At 40.5% G+C, this 21,797-nt stretch overlaps 1 protein-coding gene across 1 annotated transcript; it reads left to right on the forward strand.

The window, feature by feature from the left end:
- The first annotated feature begins 1,714 nt into the window (after nt 1-1,714).
- On the forward strand, nt 1,715-18,937 carry CASP8AP2 (caspase 8 associated protein 2). Its single transcript, XM_053381450.1, has 10 exons — nt 1,715-1,869; nt 3,495-3,575; nt 4,237-4,314; nt 5,282-5,382; nt 5,820-5,894; nt 6,357-6,472; nt 8,476-10,661; nt 11,793-15,021; nt 16,034-16,133; nt 16,917-18,937. The coding sequence occupies exons 2-10, from the start codon at nt 3,521-3,523 to the stop codon at nt 16,971-16,973; spliced, it is 5,997 nt and encodes a 1,998-aa protein (XP_053237425.1). The 5' UTR covers nt 1,715-1,869; nt 3,495-3,520; the 3' UTR covers nt 16,974-18,937.
- Nucleotides 18,938-21,797: the final 2,860 nt, after the last annotated feature.

Below are 21,797 nucleotides of genomic sequence, written 5' to 3' on the forward strand. Positions count from 1 at the left end.
AGCCCAGCTAGTCTTAAGGGAAATTAAGCTTACAAGTCCATTGATTTCTAGGCAACAATCCCTGACACACCTAAACCTGCACAGGACTGGACCGCACAGCTGCCATCTTAAACACACTTACCAGGGATAAAGCTGATTGGAATTTATTCAGACTAAGTCCCAAATAAATATACAAAGGGTTAGATTGCACAGAGCACCTTAAATGGAAGTGGCCAAAAGCACTTTGTTGCATGCGAACAAGTTTGTGTGCCAAAAGACAAAGTTGCTGCTATCAAAAGTACTGTTGTAATGAACCTTAAAAACTATATGGGATAGCTGGAACAAAGCCAACAAATGACAGAGTTAACTTTTTAGGTCAAAGGAGATCTGAAAATTTACAATCAATCTTTTTAACCCCTAGTTGGTACAAGATGTAATTAACTGTATGTGCTATAGCAGCTATACAGTACATGACAGTATGTCACATTGAACTCTAGGGCTTTCTGCTGAGAAAGCATACATAAAATCCAGTTGCAAAGGTCTTATCTCATTTGCTGTGTTTCCAAAACCACAAAAAATTATCCAACAGCCAACTTTAGTCATCCTTTCCCCTTGCCCTTTATCTAGGAGATGAAAGATGGATTGCTAGATACATTTTTTAAAAATGCTGAACCATTGCTCATTTGAGGTCTATTACTTACACCAACAGCAAATAATCTAGCAGCACCTTGAAGACTTAATAGTGCAACCTTGCATTGATTTTAGAATGAATTGATTTTAGAATGCTGTGTTACTTTTATTGTTGTTAGCAGCTCTGAGCCCGGCTTCGGCTGGGAAGGGCAGGATATAAATAATTTATTATTATTATGATTATTATTTCCTCAGAAGCTCCATTGTACCCAGTGGGCCTTACTCCTTTACATTTAAGTTCCACTGAATTCAACAGGGCTTACTTCTGAGTAGACAAGCGTAGGCTTGCAATGTGTACTGTGACATAAGCAGTGCTTTTGTTTTGTTTTTAAAAATGGGGGGAAAGGTGTTGGTACTCACCATGAAGTTGTTACAATAAGTGCCACACTTTTAACATTTGTGAGGAAAGGTGTTGGTACTGCATACCCTTGAACACTCACAGAAAAAGCCCTGGGCATGAGCTTTTCCATAACCCTATGCATGTTTATTTGGAAGTAAGCTCCATTGCATTTAACGGGACTTCCTCCCAATGCTCGTGAACAGGACTAGCGCCTTTAAGAGCCCACTCTATATCACATATTTGGGGCATGCCCTCAATTGACAGCTGACAGAGGAGAGTTTCTCTGTCCTCATGCACGTCTGACAGCTGACGTTACCGCAATAAGGCTTTTGGCGAAACAAACAAATGCTCCTCGCTGATTAAAACGAGCTCTGCGGCTGCGCCAACCCAAACTTCTGCCCCGGCAAAGTTATCAGCCACGAAGTTTTCTGGTGGCTTTGTAGTATCGAAACACCGACGGCGGCTTCAGGGCTTGAGTTTGCATATAAAAACAGAAGCCGCCGGGTTGCTCCCGAGAGCAAAAGCAGGCGCCCCCCAGCGGAGCCGCTCGTCGAAGCAGCTCCGGCGAAGGAAACCCGCCCCGCCTGCATCCCGAAGGGGAGGGCCTTGACGCTTCCTTTTGGCGCCAAGCGTTTCTGTGGCAGAGGAGGGAGCTGCTGACGTCGAGGCACGGCGCGCGCCCCAGCGTCTCCGGTGATTGGCCGGGCTCTTCCGGGCGCCACCTCTCCCGTTTGGCGGCGGCGAAGGTGGCGGTGTTTTGGGGGTGGGGGAAGTGTTGTCAGCGAGAGAGGCAGCGGCGGCCGCCGGCCGAGGGAGCGAAAGTGAGGAGTAGCGGAGGCCGCACGGCGCGCGTTATTCCGGTTTGTGGAAACCAGTGGCCTGGGAAGGGAGTGGGGGGTGTCTTTCTCTCGTGGGGATCAAGCGGGTGGGAGAGTGGCTGCCTCGCCTGCCCGGAACCCCTGCCGATCCCCGCGGAGGCATTCCCACGAGCACATCTCCCGAGATATCTATATATTGTCTTTCCCCCCGAATGGCATCATACCCCACCCCCACCAGCATGCAACTCTTCCCGCTCCCAGTTCCCACGTCTCCCACTTTCTCGCCCCTGCTTTCTGCAAGGGTGGGGGTTGGAGAGTGGGGGTGCCTTTACGGCCCTCCAGACGTGGCTGGACTACAACTCAAGCCATCCTGGTTTGTGGTGACTGGGCATGTAGTCCAACAGCAGCTGGAGGTCACTGGGGTGAAAGTGGGGGCTGGGGCTGCCTTAAGGCCTGGTCAGCACCCGAAGAGGAAACGAGGGGGTCGAAGTTCCGAAGTGGTGGACTTGGACCGCACCAGTTTAACCGGAGAGTGGTGGTGGGTCATGTTTTATATCGCCACTTAGTTCTGCTTTGGGTGCAATTTGCCTTCCCACACCCCACCTGAGTCCAGGACTAACCTTGTAATGCTAAACTTGTCTGCTGAGGAATAATTCAATGTTGAATTCAGTGAGGCTTGCTCCCAGTTAAGTAGACTAGGGTTGTGCATAAGTGCACAAAGAACATGTGCAGAGTGCCTTGCTGTTTAGTAATGAGAAAGCACTTTTACCTATCGTGGTTAAGAGTGAAGACTGCTTTTCATTGGAGAAGACTTGTTTGAGCAGTAGGCCCTGTACTTTTTCATAGGAAAAATTGTATACAGTGGTCGCTCCACTCTGTCCTCTTTGGAGAACTGCTCTTCACTTGCTCTCCCCCTCCCCTCTGACTTGGTGGACAAACCACAAGCCCAGGTTCAAACATAACCCAAAGCCAAACCATGGCTTAGGCCAGAGCTTTCCAAACTTTTCGTGTTGGTGACACACTTTTTAGACATGTGTCATTTCGTGACACAGTAATTCAGTTTTACTAGCAGATTAGAGGTTAAATTAACCCATTTCCAGCCCTGGGAGCATTTGCAAGACACACTCAACACAGTGCAGCCGACACACTAATTTGTCCTGACACACAGTTTGGAAAGCTCTGGCTTAGGCCTAGGTAGTGTGATCAGGGGAAGGAGTGCTTTGTCTACAATCTTGGTTCTCATTCCAAGTTATGATTTGCTTTAGCACCAGGGGCGAAACTAGGTTTTACTTCACCTAGGTCAAAGACCCAGTTTGGCACACACCCCATACACATTTGTGTATACACACACACACAAGCTGGGAGCCTCAATTGCGCCCCTCTGGTGGCTTCACCAGGGCCAAAAAGATATGACTAGCCCCCCTTATAGCTACAACACTGCTTAGTGCTATGGAACTGTTTGTTGCAAAAATAAATGGTGGCAATCTCATTCACCTGTGAATATATTCTTCCCGTGCTGACCACCATCTGTGTATGCAGGAACACTTGTGTCCCATTGTGAAAACAGAATAAAGAGATCCATCTTTCTCTGATGGGTTGCCTTCTATATTAATAACCTGCATGTTTTTACTTAGGCTAATCAAAATCTTTTTTGTTGTCAAATGCAGATGGAGAATACTAGGAAGAGAGTATAATGGCAACAGATGATGATGACGATGGGATGACGTTTTCTAATTTATTGCATGGTGGTAAGTTTTTTTGTTTGTTGGTTTTAATCAGATTATTTTTACTTAAAAAATAAATAAATGTAGGGAAACTCCATACCAAGGAAGAAACCCTTGAGAAAAGTTATATATGGACCAGTATATGTAGCTCCTTGTACAGCACAGTTGACTGTCATATGTTGTGGCAAGAGCTGTTGCTGGTCATCGGAAGACAGTTTTCTTCCTGCATTGCTGAGAGACCCATCATATGGTTTTCTAAGAATCTGATCTTTGGGAGCAGAGTTGTACAGACAAACATTGGATGCCCTCTTAACTACAATTTTAGGCTCTGCCCCATTTCTTCTGGCTTCATAGAATAAGATGGTTACCATTATCGAACAAATAATAAGGACCTAGATATTACTGTTATGGCTACGTTTGATGCTGTATTATGTTTAAATGCAAGAAGTTATTTCTGACACAAAAATGGCCTATTTTTGTCCCTTTTAATTCTATAAAACCCACCGCTGAGGCTACAATTTGAAGGGGGCGATAGTGCAAGGGGAGAAGGGCTTCTTATTTCTTTCATCTCATATTGATTTTCTACTAGAGATCCTTTCTAGTGTATTTCTCTTGTATTTCACCATTACTGCGTACGTAGACTGGGTGAACTTACATATTATTACTTTATTCTCTTTATTTGCAGTTTCTTCTCAAGGAGTAGATGATGATGAGAGTTCAGTGGATATTTATGATGGATTAGACAGCTCTCCAGTTATTTCTGGTATGTTCATAGCTTTGTAACCAATGGCATTGCTCAGCTGAGAGTAAAGCTCTCTGAAGCAGATTTATGATGGACATGGGGGTAGGGCTTCAGCAGGAAGGAGGAACCACTGAGAATTCACTGCTTCCCTTCCTGTTCCACTGACAGAAGCTTTCAGCTGAGTTGGATACAATCCATAGTTATTTGGTTATTTAATTATACATTGGAGAATTTGCCATAAAAGGTCCTGTATATATTCATCCTGCTGTTAGGATAGAGCATTTTTGTTTTGGGTTTGTTGCAGAAACAATAAGTATCTTTTGCACTTCATAATAGGAGTAGTTTGTATTGACTCTTAAGAGATGGCTTTGATATGTAATTTGAGTTAGCAGCTGCCACAAATAGCATTTTGATCTAAGTAAAATTTCTTAGGTGACAAGTTGCAACCATGGCTTATTTGGAAGGACTTCAGGGGAGAGATAAAATGTGCAGAACCCGTTGCTGTATCCTGGAACATCATAATACTATACATAATTTAAAAACCTGATGGAAGTTGTGAAACTGAAACTAACTTTCACAACTTTACATGGGAGTAAGCCCCCACTAGATGCCTAGTGCGTCCTGCCCCCCGCCCCCCCCCGTCCCACATAAGAAACACTTTTGAAACTGAGAAAAATATTCAAAAGCAGTTTGATGTGGCATAGGGACCTGCTGTTCGAAAGAAAAAAGCCCTGTTTAGGGAAGTTTTTAATGACGGATGTTTTAATGTACTTTTAATCTTTTGATGGAAGCCGCCCAGAGTGGCTGGGGAAACCCAGCCAAATGGGCGGGGTATAAATATTATTGTTGTTGTTGTTGTTGTTGTTGTTGTTGTTGTTGTTGTTGTTGTAGCTCTTTCAATCTTATCTAATGGAAGAATGGGTACAATGAAAAAGGAAAATATTCCAAGTAAAACTCTCTCTCTCTCTCCCCCTCCCTGCCCCCTCAGTCAAACCTGCTACAAAACTGACCTCATCAATAAGTAGTTTAAACCTATTCGATGAGATCCTGATTGAAGAAGGAACAGCAAAGGAAGCTACTTACAATGATGTATGTATTTTGAATCAATGATATGTTGGTGAAATGTGATGTAGTTAGTTAGCAAGTTAGTTAGCAAGGTGTGTGTTTTAAATTCATCAGTTCAGCATATTTTAGTACACTATGTACTATCAAAACATTTTAAAATCCCCAAACACCCACTTTACTGAGCAGTCTCAATTTATTGAAAAATTCAACATGTGCATCAGGAAATCTGTGATCAGTCATGACACAGACATTTTGTAAATGCATGTTTGGAAGGTTTTCCTGTTTGTGAGGGAAATTTTATTTACTATTATTTTAATGTAATGAATTTTCTTGCATATTTTAACAAAGCTGGATTATTATTATTATTATTATTATTATTATTATTATTATTATTACCCAAAGAAAATTAGGCTCACTTAATACTGTCTTTAATACAAATGTGAATAATCCTGTTTCAACAGTTGCAGGCTGAACATGAGAAATGTCAGCAACAACTTCAAGAGTTGACAAGGAGGTTTCAGCAAATACAAGAACAGGTAAAGCAGCATTAAGCATTAATTATCCATTTTGTATCCTGTAACTGAAAGCGTTCTAGAAACTCTTCATATACATCTTCCAATTTGTATTGGTTTGCTGTTTTGAAGTATTAGTTGTGAGTGTATCTTGTTTTTTAAATAAAACAAAATAATAAAATAAGAAACAGCAACCACAGTAGTAATATTTTGAATTAGTGAGGCTGTGCAGGGCACCTCTGTCTCTGTAAGGACTATCAGTATCGTAAATGTATTTTGCTTTGATGCTTATTGAAAATAGTGCTTTTTGTATGAGGTTGCAGCACAAAGTCGGTAGGGCATTTTGAAAGTTCTTTGTGAAAGTTAACTGTGATTCATTTAAATGAGATTTTTCCTAAACCGTTATTGGTGTTTTCCTTCTCTCCCCCAGTATATGCAGATACAAGTTCATAACATGTATATGTCTCTGTGTTCTTTTAAAATTAGAACTCTGCTCTGCAAAATGAAAACCAGTCTCTTAAAAAGAATATTTCCGCTCTTCTAAAAACAGCTAGAGTGGAAATTAATCGCAAGGATGAAGAAATTAATAGTCTCCAGCGAAGGTATGCTTTTTTCAGGAATGTCCTCTATTGTCCAAATATTTAGAAGAAAAAGAAACAAGACACATTTGAAACTAAAAAGTAGATGTTTTCTAAGCCTATCTTTTTTGTAGTTAAATTTAACAGACACATAAACGTTAACTTGCTAGATATCAGATACTCATCTTCTGAAAAAAAAAATCTGCTAAAATTTGAAGTGTTTCTTGAAAAAGGTTACCCACACATTATGTTCATAGCTTCATGCTTGCTAGCATAACTAGTGCACAAAGATGTGGAATGTTTTCATTCTGTCCGGTATTTGGCCGGTGATGGTGCTAAGGTCTTGTGGTTCAATTGGGTGTTCATTTCAGTGGTGATCAGGAAAAGTGTATTTTGTTTTTAAGCTGACTACTGTGGAAGAGGGACGCGGGTGGCACTGTGGTCTAAACCACTAAGCCTAGGGCTTGCCAATCAGAAGGTCAGCGGTTCGACTCCCCGCGACGGGGTGAGCTCCCATTGCTCAGTCCCATCTCCTGCCAACTTAGCAGTTTGGAAGCACATCAAAGTGCAAATAGATAAATAGGTACTGCTCCAGCGGGAAGGTAAACAGCATTTCCGTGCGCTGCTCTGGTTTCGCCAGAAGTGGCTTAGTCATGCTGGCCACATGACCCGGAAAAACTGTCTGCGGACAAACACCGGCTCCCTCAGCCAGTAAAGCGAGATGAGCGCCGCAACCCCAGAGTTGTTTGTGACTGGACTTAACTGTCAGGAGTCCTTTGCCTTTACCATTTTACTGTGGATGGACACTTTTAATGTGTTGTACTGTTTTGAAGTGTGTTTTGAGGTATCTGCATTAGCATGTACTTATCGGTATAGGTATAGGAAGTTGCTTTGAGACTTGTTTCTTTTTTAAGGAAGATACAAGCAAATTAAATGATGTTTAGTTCTCATTCTATCTTAATTTTAAAAGCTGAAAGGACCAGACTGGCTTCAACAAAGCCCCAAGCCATCAACATTTGTAAACAAATCATTGCAACTGAAGCATATCATTTTCATCTCATGCCAACAACATTGGCACCAGGCAAGGATCCCTGGGAACAGCACTCCTGAAACTGGGGTGCCCTGAGTAAAGCATGTGTTGGGTGATTGGGACCAGTTTAACCAGAGAGGCTATGAGTTAAGGCTCTCTTTTTCTGCCTATTTTGGTTCTGGTATGTTACTATATTAGGAAGTGGGGGGGGGGAGAAAACGTTAAATGGGGACTGTCATTTCAAAAGGGAACGACAGCTCATTAGAAGAGCTCTCAACTGATTTGGACAAATCCTATGGGACCCTGACTCTCAAAATTACTGGGAGAAAAGCAACAATGCAAGCAGTAGTTGCTTCAGCAGGGTTTGTGCAGGTTCTGTTGCTATGCCTGCTGAGGGAAGGGTGCTTAATCCTGATTATATATTTGTCAGACATGGACTGCTAAATTATTGCTTTGGGCACGATTCTTCAATTAATGAGTGAACTTTTAAGCAAGAGTATTGTAACAGTAAGAAATGTGTGTTGCTCTCCCAAAGAGTTAGCTGTCTGCTGTCAGTGTAAGCAGAGATGCAACATTGCCCCCTACCTTTCTTGATTCTAGCCTGCTGAGAGCAGCAGAGTGAAATGTGTGGGGTGAGAATATTCCTGAAGTGTGTGGTTGAGGACATGCTTTGAACAGGCTTTATAGCACCAATGGTAATTCCTACAGTGATATCCTTTCTGTTTGTTTGTATAAATCCTAAATAGAAGGTCCCCATCCAAACTGGTTAATCTTAACTATGCTTTGTTGATACAAGCCAACTTCATAAAGAATGCCATTGTGTGGACCTTTTCTTCCTTTAAAAGTAAAAGGAAGATTAAATATTTATTTAACACTTTTAAAGGCTTATTCTGGCGTGTCTCACCACGGCATTTAGATTTTAGTAGAATTTGGAGTTTGCTTAAATCTGAAATATCTTTTGAAATGTAGTATAGTAATACAATCTCTTTCTAAACAGGTTAACAGAATTTCAAGTTCATCCGAATAGAACATACGTCCCAGCATCAACTAATAATGCAAGAAACTTTGAGGGATCAAAACTGAAAAATAAATTCAGAGATTTAGTTCCAGAGAACAATTCAAGAACTGATTCTAGAACTACCCAAGCCCTGCCTAAGGACAAACCTTGCGGTTATCCACCTTGGGGTACAGAAAATAAGAAATTGCCTCCAGAAAAAGGAGACACTCTATACGTATCTCAATCTCATCCTGAACAGCTTTGCAGAGATGGTACTCATGTAAGGCTTGCAAGTGTTGACAGCTCTTATGACAAAGAAAAAGGAAAAAAAGAAATGAAGCATAATGAGCATCATAGCAGTGAGAATAACAACAGATACAAAACAAAAGCACACCAAAATCTGGGCAGCACACTAGAGGGAAAGTTGGATCCTCGTGGAAGGTTGGAAGTTAATCCAGACAAAACAGAAAAAAATGGACTATGGAAAGACAAAAAGGACTTGAAGCTCAAAAGCAGCCCACATACAGAAAAAAGAACTGGTAAGGTCCCTTCTGCTAGGGAGAAACAACCAACTCCTAAAGACACATCACTGTCAAAACCAGAACACTCTAGCAGTGACAGGAGTGAAAAGTCACAATACAAAAATCAGAAGGACCTGAAACTGAGAAACAAAGAGGAAAGCAACAACGGACAAAAAAACAGGCAATCTGACAGCTATCTAGAACAACAAAGAACTGGCAAGGTTAGTAGTCCCCCTGAATGGAATAAAATTGCCAGAAGCCCTAAAAAATTAAGCAAAAGCTATGTGGAAGACAGAAAGAGAAAACATAGTGATTGCAGGAGGAACAAAGAAGCAAGCGGTCCTGTGCCCTGTGGAGGGAAACCTTCACCACCACCACCACCTCCTGTTTTAAACAAAGACTTGAAACATGGCCACCCTAAAGAGGATAGCAGTAAAAGTGAATCTGAACACACGCGTTCAAAATCGGGCAGACATAGAACTGAAGAGAAAAGGAAAAATGAGAGAGATGATTCTAATGAGGCCAGGACTTCTCAAAATGAAAAAAGAGAATCAAAGGAACCATCCCTCCAAACAGGAAAAGGAGCCATGAAAATTAAAGATAGTTCAAAAAGGGAGAAAAAGAAGTCCTTTCAATCAGTAGAGACTGCCAAGGTAGTTGAAGGCTTGGAGGAGCAGGTGCCTATAAAAGTTAGAAGGGAGGAGGAGCAGTCAAAAAGCAAAGACTTAAAACTGAGCTTTATGCAGACATTAAATTTAACCCTTTCTCCTGCTAAGAAGCAAACAGACAAATGCAAAGCAGTGGCAAAGTCTACCAATAAATGTGGTACAGAAATTCCAGGTCAGGAAGTCATGTTGGTACCAGCTGAGGCTATTGGTGCTAATGCCATTAAGCAAACACAAACACCACTATCACCAATCTGTGACAATCCTGTTCAGACCAAATCGGAACAAGTAATGCCTCTTTCTGAGGTCAAAACGAAGGTGGGAAATGAGGGGCTGCCAAAAACTCTAAACGCAAAGCCTTTGAAGACAACCTCAGACCCACAAGATATAGCAGCGCAGTGGGCGCCGGAGGATGCGAAGCTCCTGCCTGAGGCAAAAACTGGGATGGGAGAAGCTGATGGAGTTGATGAGATGCATGTGGCTTCTGGTTTAGAAAGCCCCTTGGTTCAAGACACACTTCCCGATAACTCTTTCAATGATGTGGAGACTATAAGTTCTGTGGATTTTGATTCTTTTAGTGTAATAGATGAGATCAGTGGGACAGATTCAGACTCACTGATGGATGAGAAGGAGTCCAGTAATTGGACAGGTGAAAATGTCTTGGAGGGTCCTGAAAAAGAGAACAAGCCTATGCCTCATAAAGCTACTGTGGAAGAAGGCAAAATACTGAGTGGTGGTCACTTGGAGCCAAGCTTTCCTGACCGTAACCATGAAAACCACTTGGAAACATTATACAATGAAGGGTTGAAACCTACATCTCCAGCAAGAGAAATAAGCACAGTTTCTGTTGATGATGATAACTCTATTCTGAGCATTGATCTCAATCATATGAGGAATATTCCAAAAGCAATCAGCCCACTTAATAGTCCAATGCGACCTTTGGCTAAAGTACCCCGAATGGAAAGCCCTTACAAAGGACCTGTGAAAAGCTATAATACAGGTATATGTTTAATATGCTCTGCTTGTTAGATGATTTTTATTTGAATGAGGAACACATTAAGCATTCACACGTATACCGATGCTAAACATAAGTGAGTTGCAATTAAGTTCTGTTTGTTTTCAGTAGAACTTACTTCACAACTTGTAGGCAAGCGTGCTTCATCTGTGCAGTGCAATCCTGTACATATCTTCCCCATTGAGTTCAGTGGAGCTTTCTCTTTAGTAAGTGTTCTTAGCGTGTAGGAATTTACGACTGTGATCCCATACACACTTGAATGGGAGTACTAAATGCAACTTCTGAGCATCACACAAGATCATACTGCACAGCTGCAATTCACAGGCATTTTTTCTCAAGTTAGGTAACGAAGCTGCCTTATATTGAGGCTTTGCCCATCTAGTTCAGTATTGTCCACGTTGAGTGGCCGTGGCTTTACAAGATTTCAGACAAGAGTCTCTCCCAGCCTTACCTAGAGATGCCAGGGATTGAACTTCAGACCTTCTGTGTTCAAAGCAAATATTCTGACACTGGGCTACTGACTCTCCTGTTTAAATTCAGTGGGGAGTAAGACTTAGCTTTCAGTCTGCTAGCTCTGAGGTAGATATTTATTCAAACTGATTACATAGGAGGAAACTGTTTAAAGCAGTAGTGGCAAACCCATGACCCTCTGGTGCTGCTGGACTACAGCTTCCATCAACCCTGGGGCGTTGGGGTCCAACAGCATCTAAAGGGTTTCCCCACTCTTGAAAATTAGAATTGCAAGCCACGTTAAGCTACAGAGTGTAACCCACATTCTGGCAGAACTCTTTGCACAGTGTCTTATCCACTAGTATTGGAGGCAGTAATAATTAAAAGTGCCTTTGGGCTTAATCTTGCAATTTCAAGATAAATTGCCATGGAACTTGATATATAAAAACTGCTTCCATGCTGAATTTTTTTTTTTAAATCTAGCTCTTCTTCCAAAAGCTGCCTGTCCTCTGCTAAAATGCATCACCTAGAGCTACTGGCACTTCTAAACAATTATGTTCACTGTTCTAAACTAAAATTGACTATTAGATTATACTGTCATTGGAATTTGTTTTGAGGCTTGCTACTTTGGGCTGCTTAATTAACAAATTGTTTCATTATTTCTAGATTTTGTTCCAGAAAATGCAGTTGTCTATCCTGGAAGGAACCAGTCCAGTGAACTGAACAAGGAAAACCAAAAGCCTCTTTGCTCAGATCATCAAATCTTAGAGGAGTCTCAGCTAAGCATGTCCTCAGATGAATTAGAAGAAGGTGAAATTGTAAGTGACAATGATGAGCCTAAAATAGAAGCCAGCTCTGAAAATAGTAAAAAAACAAGAAGAAAAGCATCTCCAGATAGATCTAATTTGGCCAAGAGTACTTGCAACCACAAGGTCAGGACAACATCTTCCAGAGAAGATACAGGAAAATTGTCTTCTGGGGGAAAAAATAAAGAAAATCCCAAAGATGGAACTATAATGCGCTCCAATGAAGTAAAGAAAATTAAAACTGTGAGCATGGACAGTCTTGAAAAAATAGTTCAAATTATTGTTGTACCTTCTACAGTGCATGAGTTCATGCAGATGCTGAAAGCTATAAGAAAGCAAGTACGGAAAAGCTACATGAAGTTTAAGATACAATTTCCAGTACAGCATTTTCATAGGATCATAGATTCAGCTATTTTGAACTTTACATCTTTGGTAAAATACCTTGACTTCTCTAAAATGTCTAAATCTAGTGAGGCTTTAAAGCTGAACCTCTGTGAAGTTATAGAATATAAACTTAATCGGATCAAAGAGAATAGTGCAATAGAGCATCTCTTTGAACAGCAGCAATCCGATATGAAGAAAAAGTTGTGGAAACTTGTAGACGAGCAGCTTGACTACTTATTTGATAAAATAAAAAAAATTATTCTAAAGCTATGTACCTTGGTAAGCTTTGGAAATGAAAGCGATGAAGGTAAGCTTGATAAAAGAAAGAAAGAAAGCCCCAAATGCCTTATAAATCATAAAAATAAAATTGACAGACAGAAATCAAAGAAACCAGCCTTAAATGCTAGAATGCAAAGGCCTGAAGAATGTGCCCCATCAAAACCAGTAGCAGGTAACCAGCTATTGAAGCGAGGTCACCATAACACAAACAAAATGAGTACACAGAAAAATGTGACTGCAAAATGTAGAAGTTCCCATACTGTTAACCCAAAACATTCTCGGACTGAAGCTGAACCTTTCAAGGAAAGCTCCATGTCAGACACTTCTTTGAACGGTGGAAAAAATGAAAATGAAAGATTGCGTATGATTGGAGACTCTCACAAGTCTGATATTAGCTGTGGACCTCTCACAGAACAGCAGATGTCTGGCCTGACATTCAACCTGGTGAATGACGCTCAAATGGGTGAAATGTTCAAAAGTTTGTTACAAGGCTCTGACCTTTCAGAAAAAAATGGTGACTTTATCAATGACAATCAGTGGGAGTTCAGGACACCAGAAAAACACACCCAAGATGGCCAGAACTGTGTGAATGAGCCTCCATATGAGACCGAAGAGCAGATTCCAAGAGAGACTGGAGTTGAGTCAAGAGTACTAGATGGAATTAAATGGCCTATAGTTTCACCTGAAAGGGATTCAGCTTTTTTAGCTAGGCTGCAGATGCCAATTGATCCAGATATTCTTGATGAAAGCTGTATGTTTGAAATTCCTACTAGTCCTGCTTTGAAGAAAGGTGAGGAGTGCATTTCAGAGAAACCAAAATCACTTGTCTCTTCTATTCTTCTGGAAGACCTAGCTGTGTCATTGACTATTCCCTCCCCTTTGAAGTCAGATGCTCATCTTAGCTTCTTGAAACCTGACATGTATGGCTCAGTTCCTGAGGATGTTCTGAGCGCACACTTCAGTGAAGATGCCCATCTCGAAGAGGAGGATGCTTCTGAACAGGACATCCATTTGGCTTTGGAATCTGATAATTCAAGCAGCAAATCAAGCTGTTCTTCATCATGGGCAAGTATACCTCCTGCTCCTGGATTTCAGTATTGCCCAAGCCTTCCAATGCAGGCAGTAATAATGGAGAAATCAAATGACCACTTTATTGTTAAAATAAGGCGTGCCGCACCATCTACCTCACCAGTCCTTGAACAGCCTACTCTAGCAAATGAACCACTGACCTCTTCTAGTGGGGCAGGAAACAAGGAAATAGTGTTGGAAGAAAAATTAGATACTTTGGACCTCAAAAGCATTCCTTTGGAAGATACAGCAACATCTAAGGAAAATTTAAAGATTATTGACTCTGAGGGTAAGCTGAATGATGTTGGAGAGAGACAAGTTACTCATTTGCTGGGGTCTGAGAAGGAGCCACCTCTGTGCCTTGCAAACGATCAGGTTCCTCATCTTTCTGAACCCCAACAGGAACCTCATTCTGATGCCCCGAATGAGGCACTTGAATCTGTAGAGGACCTGTTCAGGAATGCCAGAGAAGAACAACCTTGCAATCTTGCAGCATCTGAATTGCTTCAGGAGCGATATACTAATGCCAGTCAAACTCAAGGCCCTGATTTACTTGGGCCCCATCAGGTGTTGCACGGTGGTGCTGGCCCAGAAGAAGCCACTGATTTGCAAGAGCCACCTAAAGAACCAGGGAGAACTTTAGAATCCTTGATTAAAACTAGCCAGCATGAGGACACACCTGAAGTGTTTACACTACCTCAGGCACACACCGTGAAAGTTTTTCAAAAAAGAGATGCATCTTGTGCTGAATTAGAACATTCTCCAATTAGCTGTGCAGCAGTTTCCCTTGTAGAAAAGTTGTCTTCTGAGACCCATTTTGATATATGTGTAGACTTGACTGATGAGACTCCCATAGAAAATGAAGTTGATTCATGGGATCTTACAGTGGAACGTGCTTCAAATGCTAGAATGGGAGGCTTATGTAAAGATAAAGAGGAGGGGAAGACAGTGAACCACCATGTAGCAGATGATCATCCAAAGCATGATGTTGAAGCAGTTGTAAATTTGACAGAGCATCCGCCTGACAAGTGTACAGCAGATAAGAATTTTGAAACAGGTACTACTCTAAATACTAGTGGCCTGGGATGTGAAACAAAAGAAAGGAAAAAAAGAAAAAAAGAGACAGAAGATACACCCAACGCAAAAAGACAAAGAAAGGAGAGTAGTGAATTGGCTTGTAAAAAAGGCAGCAAAAGGTCTAAAGAGATTACTTCAGTGACCACAGACACATCCAGTAATAAAACTGCATCAGTCGGAGACAAAGATTCTTTACCATCAACATCCTCCCTGACACCCTCAAGTCTGTGTGCCAAAAACATCATTAAGAAAAAAGGGGAAGTTGTGATTTCTTGGACAAGGTAAGAATACAAAACCAAAACCAAAAACCGAATCAATGGGATGAATAAGGGAGGTCTGGAAGTGTATAACAGTTGGAGATAGAGTGATACATTTCTGCATTCTGTGGCATGGGCATTATTACCCTAGCAAACATTTTTTCTTGGTTGTACGTTCAGCTTTGTTGACCTGTCTCATGAATCAGGAAAGGCAAATATGTAGTCTTATTTTTACATTGCAGTTGAAACTAGGTTTTCTGAACTGGAAGGTAGGGACAGTAAATTGATTGAGAGGGGGAAACTTGGAAGCCCAAGTGAGCACCTGGTGGGTTGAATTGTGGCCTCTTGTCTTGACAGGGTTCATTGTATTGTCTATACTTTCTTTGTGGAAAATGTCTGCATTTAGCAGTAAATCATGAAGCCTAATATAGTCCCAAATGGACATCCTTGCTTTATTTCCATTTGCTTCATTGAGCAATGGTGCAAAGTAATTAGAAAGTATAAGCTTTTACTTTGTTTTACAAATATTTTTTCATATCCGAATGAAACCCAAGGGCAACCATTCAATCTGTTTTGGGTTTTTTGTGGGTTTTTTTTTTTTTTTTTTTTTTTGAGAGAGAAAACCTGACCTCAAAGCCATTGAACAGAGTTTTTAATGTCTGATGTTTTCGCTGTATTCTGTTACATTTTGTTAGAAGCTGCCCCAAGTGGCTGGGGCAAGTCAGTCAGATGGGAGGGGTACAAGTAATAAATTGTTGTTGTTGTTGTTGTTAATTATTATTATTATAAGGTGATCATCACTGTTCCGAAGAAGCTTCAGAATGGCGTGAACATAATGGGTATCATCTAGTTTATAAGGGAGGGTTTGGGCAATTGCTATTAGCCTTCAGAATTCTGTTTGTCTTCATTAACAGACTTTTAAGAACTTATTTCGAGTTACAACATTGCTGTGTGAAGTGCAATAGACATAGATAGACTTAGTTCAAAACAGTGTTCAAACTTCAGTGTTGAAGTTACCCTTGTATGTTTATTATAGAAATGATGACCGGGAGATTCTATTGGAATGTCAGAAGAAAGGACCTTCAGGAAAAACATTTGCTTCTGTTGCTGTCAGGTTAAATAAAAGTCCAGCTCAGGTACGTATTTTGGTAAGCAATTGTGTTTGAACCTCCCTCGCACACAAGCGTAACTGTGTTTCTGTCTGGTTGAGCAGTGCATATCTTCAGAAATATAACCCCATGACACTCTACTGAATTCATTAACATTTCTTAGGAGAAAAAATGTATCAGTAAAGATGTGTCAAAATTCAGATTGTTCTACAGACTAAAGAAATGATTGGTAGAAAGGAAGTTAATTTTTAAAATATATTGATATGAAAAGTAATATTACATCCATATAGGCTTTACATGTAATTTTATTTGATCTTATATAACCCTTTGGGTATATACCATGCCATAAAAGATATACATAAAGTCTGAAGTGGGGGCGGGGACTTGTTTATTCTGAGGTGGCAGTCTTACTAATGATGCTGCATGTGGATATGCAATATTCATACACAAGACAGGAATCAATAGATTTATACCTCTGGTGCCTTTAAACTGTGGAAATCCTTTTTTATGAAAGCCTACATAACCCACTTTAGTCTGTTCATGATGAGGGAATGTTCACATCTACATATACTGAGGCCATTCAATACATAATGTTGCTTCTCCATATTGGCAAGGGTGCCCTACCTGAAGTATGCACGTGAGCTGAGCAATCGCTGAAAAGGCTGGCAGCATTTCCATGATAGTAGTTGCACTTTTCAGTAATCAGAACTGGTGGGATATGTTCATATTCATATCTGCACATGTGTGAGAAAAAAAGCATACTTTATTTTTAGGAAAATAACTTTTAGACTCTTTGCTTTCTCTCCACAGGTTGAAGAAAGATTCAAGCAGTTGCTGAAACTATTCAAGATGTCAAACTGCAGCTAGTGGCTATACTATTGCTACTAAGAATGGACTGCTATGAGTTTATGTGCACTGTGTGCATGTGTGTGTGTGTGTGTGTGTGTGTGTGTGTGTGAGAGAGAGAGAGAGAGAGAGAGAGAGAGAGAGAGAGAGAGAAATGGGACATGTAATCAAAGTCAGAATAACTGTTTGTTGCTTCTCCATTTAGGTAGACTTAAAATGCACCTTTTATGCCCACAGATTTCATAATAATGCCCTGCTTTCTCAATTTTTTTTTTGAAGGTATCAAACAGATCTGTTGGACCTATTAGTGTCCTTGAGCAGCCTTGCATATTAGAGAGCACAGAGGAAACAGGAAGTGCATACAACCTGTCTTTCCTGTTACCTGAATTGCCTAGAGTGAAACTTTCATATCTCTCCTTAGAAGTTTCATTTGGGATTATAAAGAACGGTTAGGGGAAGTTGAAGTGCAAGACACTATAGTACTTCTCGTTCCTCTGCATTCCACTGTGTCTGAAGCCATTATTTTATTAAAACTTTGGGGACAGCAGATGATCAATTCCTAGCACATGGGAAGTTGAATTCTTCTGAAACACCTCATGCTATTGATTTAAAAACAGACAGCGAACCTGTTGCCTTCCAGAAGTTGTTGGATTCCCAACTTCCATCAGCCCTTACCATCCTGGTCAATAGTCAGGACGATGGGCATTGTAGTCCAACAATATCTGGAGGGCCATAGATTCCCCACCCTGATTTAGAATGTCACAGAGAAATGTTGACCACTAGAAAACACAAGAGGGTTGGTTGTTAAACAACAGACTCCTCTTTTCTCTCAGTTTTCAGAAAGCACAAACACAGATTGTGAAACTTTGCAGTATATTACCCAATGGCATTTGTTCAAAGATGTACTGTACATACAGTCCTTATTATAGATCATACAAAGTTAGCAAATTTTGGCAGGAATACATCAGTATTTGCAAGTGTTTCCTCAGATGAGCCAACACAATGGCAGCATTAGAAATAATGCTAAACCATGAAATATGGCTTGTTTAACAGTACTGTGCACACAACTCAAGCTTTCCTGCTTCACTCTTCCATTAGTTCACCCGGGAAACAAACCACAGAGCTCCTGGCTTAGCATTATGTCCCAACCAGTGCTTATGGTTTTCCCATCACAATAAACCATAGTCTGAAGCCAAAGTTTCTTTTTGCCTTCCCAGTCATGGTTTGGAGAAAAGAAACCAGAAGTGCTGCTAAGCCAGCCACTCCGTTTTTGTTCACCAATTTTACTAATGGGCGATGAGTGTGATTAGAGAAGCCATAATTTGTGGCTTAGCATTGCAGCCAAGCAGAGCAATTATTTGGAACCTGTATGCACAATTATTTGTATTTAAAAAGCCAACTTTTGCAATTAAACTACAATTGCCATTTCGTGTTAGCTTAAAAGTATTGCTTCCCTTTACAACATACTTTCAACATTTTATGAACTAAGTGTAGAATCCGAATATGTAAATTCAAAGGTGCTTAAATTAAGAGGTTCAAAATTTTAATTGCAGGTAATCCAGAGAAATTGATAGACACCTCTGCCCTAATAAGTCCTAACCTTTAGAGAAGTGAGGGTCTTGTTTTGGCAGCTATTTCTGCTGAACATGTGCACAGCAGGAAAAGCCCTAAGTGGCTCCCCAGCCTTTTATTTCAGAAAGAAAACAATCTTATAAAAAGGTGAAAACTCATTTCTTAAAGTCACTTACTGCCGTTCTGATCTGGATATGTGTGTTTGTGTGTGTAAATAGTAGAGTTTAAACGAGACACTTCTGTAAATACCTGTACAGATTCTCTAATGTGTAAAATATTGTTCTTTACCTGAACATTTTTGATTACATAAAACAAGTTTTATTTTGTATCTACTAAATACTGCACACCGTTAAAACCCCAAACTTTGTAAAATGAATGCACTTAATATTCATTAAACATTGACTTGAAGTGTTTTTTATAACATGTGTTGCTGTATTCCCCCCCCCCTTTTCAGTACAGGGTATGATACCTTATATTACATAAAGGGTAACATATGTCATAATATTCCAGTGCCAAGCGCAGCACTTGTACTATGTTCCACTGAAATTGAAATCATGGAGGCTTTCTTCGAGTGAGGGTTCTCTGATCTAGCGAGAGCAGTCGTCATCAAGATTCGCCTCTGCTAGGTCTCACATGCAGAAAATGGGCCTTCATCAGAGAGAACCCATGTCCAGCATGTGCGCACGGCTGCATGCACGCTTATTGGTCAGTGCTTCCCGACAATCTAACCTATCCTTATCACCACTAGTGCCATTCCCACTACTCTCTCCAGCACCAGAGAACCACTGAGGATAAGAATCATTTCTGCCCAATTTGTATTGTCAGATGGTGTATTGAGGCAGGAAGATAGTGGCATGGCTAAGCCCATTTGATGAGTTAATGGCAAAGGCTGGGATTTCCTATCTCCTAGCTACTATACTAGACCAGGTAAATAATGGATAAATATGTGTGCATGGTGCTTCATTTGTGATTTTTTTCCAGTGTACCTTGCTCTCTTAATCTAACCAGCTCTATTTAGAGAACACTTAAGTGGCATCAGGTTCTCTTTGTGAAGGACAGTCGGTGGTTACTTCAAGTATTATACATATTTCCACCAAGAATGCCATGCAGCAAATTGTCATTTACCACAGAAGTAGTTCTTCAATCATCAAGCGCCAAAATAAAGTTACGTGGTTTAAGAACTGGTGAATGGTGATGTTGAAAACTGCAACATTAACAAACCTATGGGGAAACGGTTTTTTCTCTCTCTCCCAGAAGACATCATTTCTTAAAATTGCTGTACCTCAGTGACAGCACTTCAAAGGGAAACTCCGGTGTGAAATTGATGAAGTAGAATTTAGCAACAAACAATTCTATTCATTTTAGGCTAGCCTTTGCCAACCCTGGTGCCCTCCAGATGTTTTGGGCTTCCAATTCGATCACCTTTTCCTCCCTGTTGCCATTGTTTGTCAGAATCACAGTGAGCAAGGAAAGGGTTACACTTCCCCAAAATCCAATTCAAAACTCAGTTCCCCTCCCCACCGTCCTTTTTTTAAAAAAAGACCTCAACATGTTACAGGTGACAGACATATATTGCATGTGTAGTTAAGCTGTGTGTGTATATTTACCAATGAAGGAGGATACTTCATCTGACAAAGCGCTCTAGTCAATGAAATCTTATGCCGCTATAAGTCTGTTAGTCTTCAGTGCTGTAGATGGGTTTAAGGGCTCCAGTAGCTCCTCATTGTCAGATAATAATTTCTGGAGATGAAGTTTAATCTACAGCCTGCTTATCTAGAATAATTCCAGGAAGTCATTCGAGACTGTACCAGAAGTGAGTATTCATATCTCTCTTTTCCCTAAACCTCATTGAATTGCTATCAGTCATAGAGCGGATCCTCAAAATATTATGCAGCTGCAAACACTGTTGAAGTGAATGGAGGGTTAACTGGAATCCTATGGCCATCATAGGCAGAGGTTGCCAAGTACCTAAGGCTATAGTTATACAAACAGCAATTCCACAAGCAGAAGACTTCAATATGCTTTCTCTTTCTGCTTCGTGTCATACAATAAATGGCCACACAATTAACATAGCTGACTTCATAGCCCTGCTTCTTTTCATTAATTAATATTGTTGCACAGAATGAGGAGACTTTGGGATGGGAGTGGGGAAAACACAAAAGTGCTTATTACAGTTTTCTTTGATTTATCGTATTTCTATGCTGCTTTTCATTCAAATAAATCCCAAAGCGGCTTACAAACAATAAATAACAGTTAAGAGAATAAAATGTAATAGAACACCACAGATACAGAAAAATCATTAAAAAAATTAACTGCTACTACTACTACTACTACTACTACTACTAATAATAATAATTGCATATGCTGCCCATCTGACTGGGTTGCCCCAGCCACTCTGGGCGGCTTCCAACAAACTATAAAACCACAGTAAAACACCAAACATTAAAAGCTTCCCTATACAGGGCTGCCTTCAGGTGTCTTCTAAAAGACGGATAGATGTTTATTTCCTTTACATCTGACAGGAGGGCATTCCACAGGGCGGACTCAACTACCGAGAAGGCAATTACAATTAAACAATTGCAATCTATAGTATAAAACATATTAAAAGCAGCAATTAAAAAAACAACAACACACAAAACCACAATTACAGCAAAAGACATATGATTACCAAATCAATATGGCACTTATAATTTATAGAACAAAATTAACAGAATAATAACTAAAAATATAAGTTAAGTAAGCTCTGTTAAGTTCACACACAAACTCTCTCCATGTCCCCATGATTTGTAATCTTTCTATTCAATTCATTAAAATACACATAACGTCTGTCTTTAAGCCAGCTCAGCCAGATGTTTGCCTTCCATTGTAGAAGAGGAAAGGAGATGAAGGCCATATAAGCATAAATGCTATAGCAATGCCAACCAAAACGAAACACAACATCTGTGAAATTCGATTCCTCATAGCAAATTTTAAACCCAGTTTATTCTGGTGTCTCATTCAACCCCTCCCCTTGAGTGCTGTTCTAACCCGTCTGTCCCACTAGGCAATAGACTATGAAATCGGACATGACCGATTGATCACCAGGCATTGATTCTCATGAAAACTAATGGAATGTAAAGAAAACGTAAGAAGCCAGATCCGTGTGAAGAGGCTGTTTGTTCATTTTAAAAAATAAACTCATTTACCAGTTGGCTCAGCAATAAAGGCTAACATATTTGGGTTCAAACGAAATTAGCAGTGGCCTTACAGAATAACGAAGTATGTGTGAAGCCT

This window comes from Podarcis raffonei, chromosome 3 (genome assembly GCF_027172205.1).
Source record: "Podarcis raffonei isolate rPodRaf1 chromosome 3, rPodRaf1.pri, whole genome shotgun sequence".
NCBI lineage: Eukaryota > Metazoa > Chordata > Lepidosauria > Squamata > Lacertidae > Podarcis > Podarcis raffonei.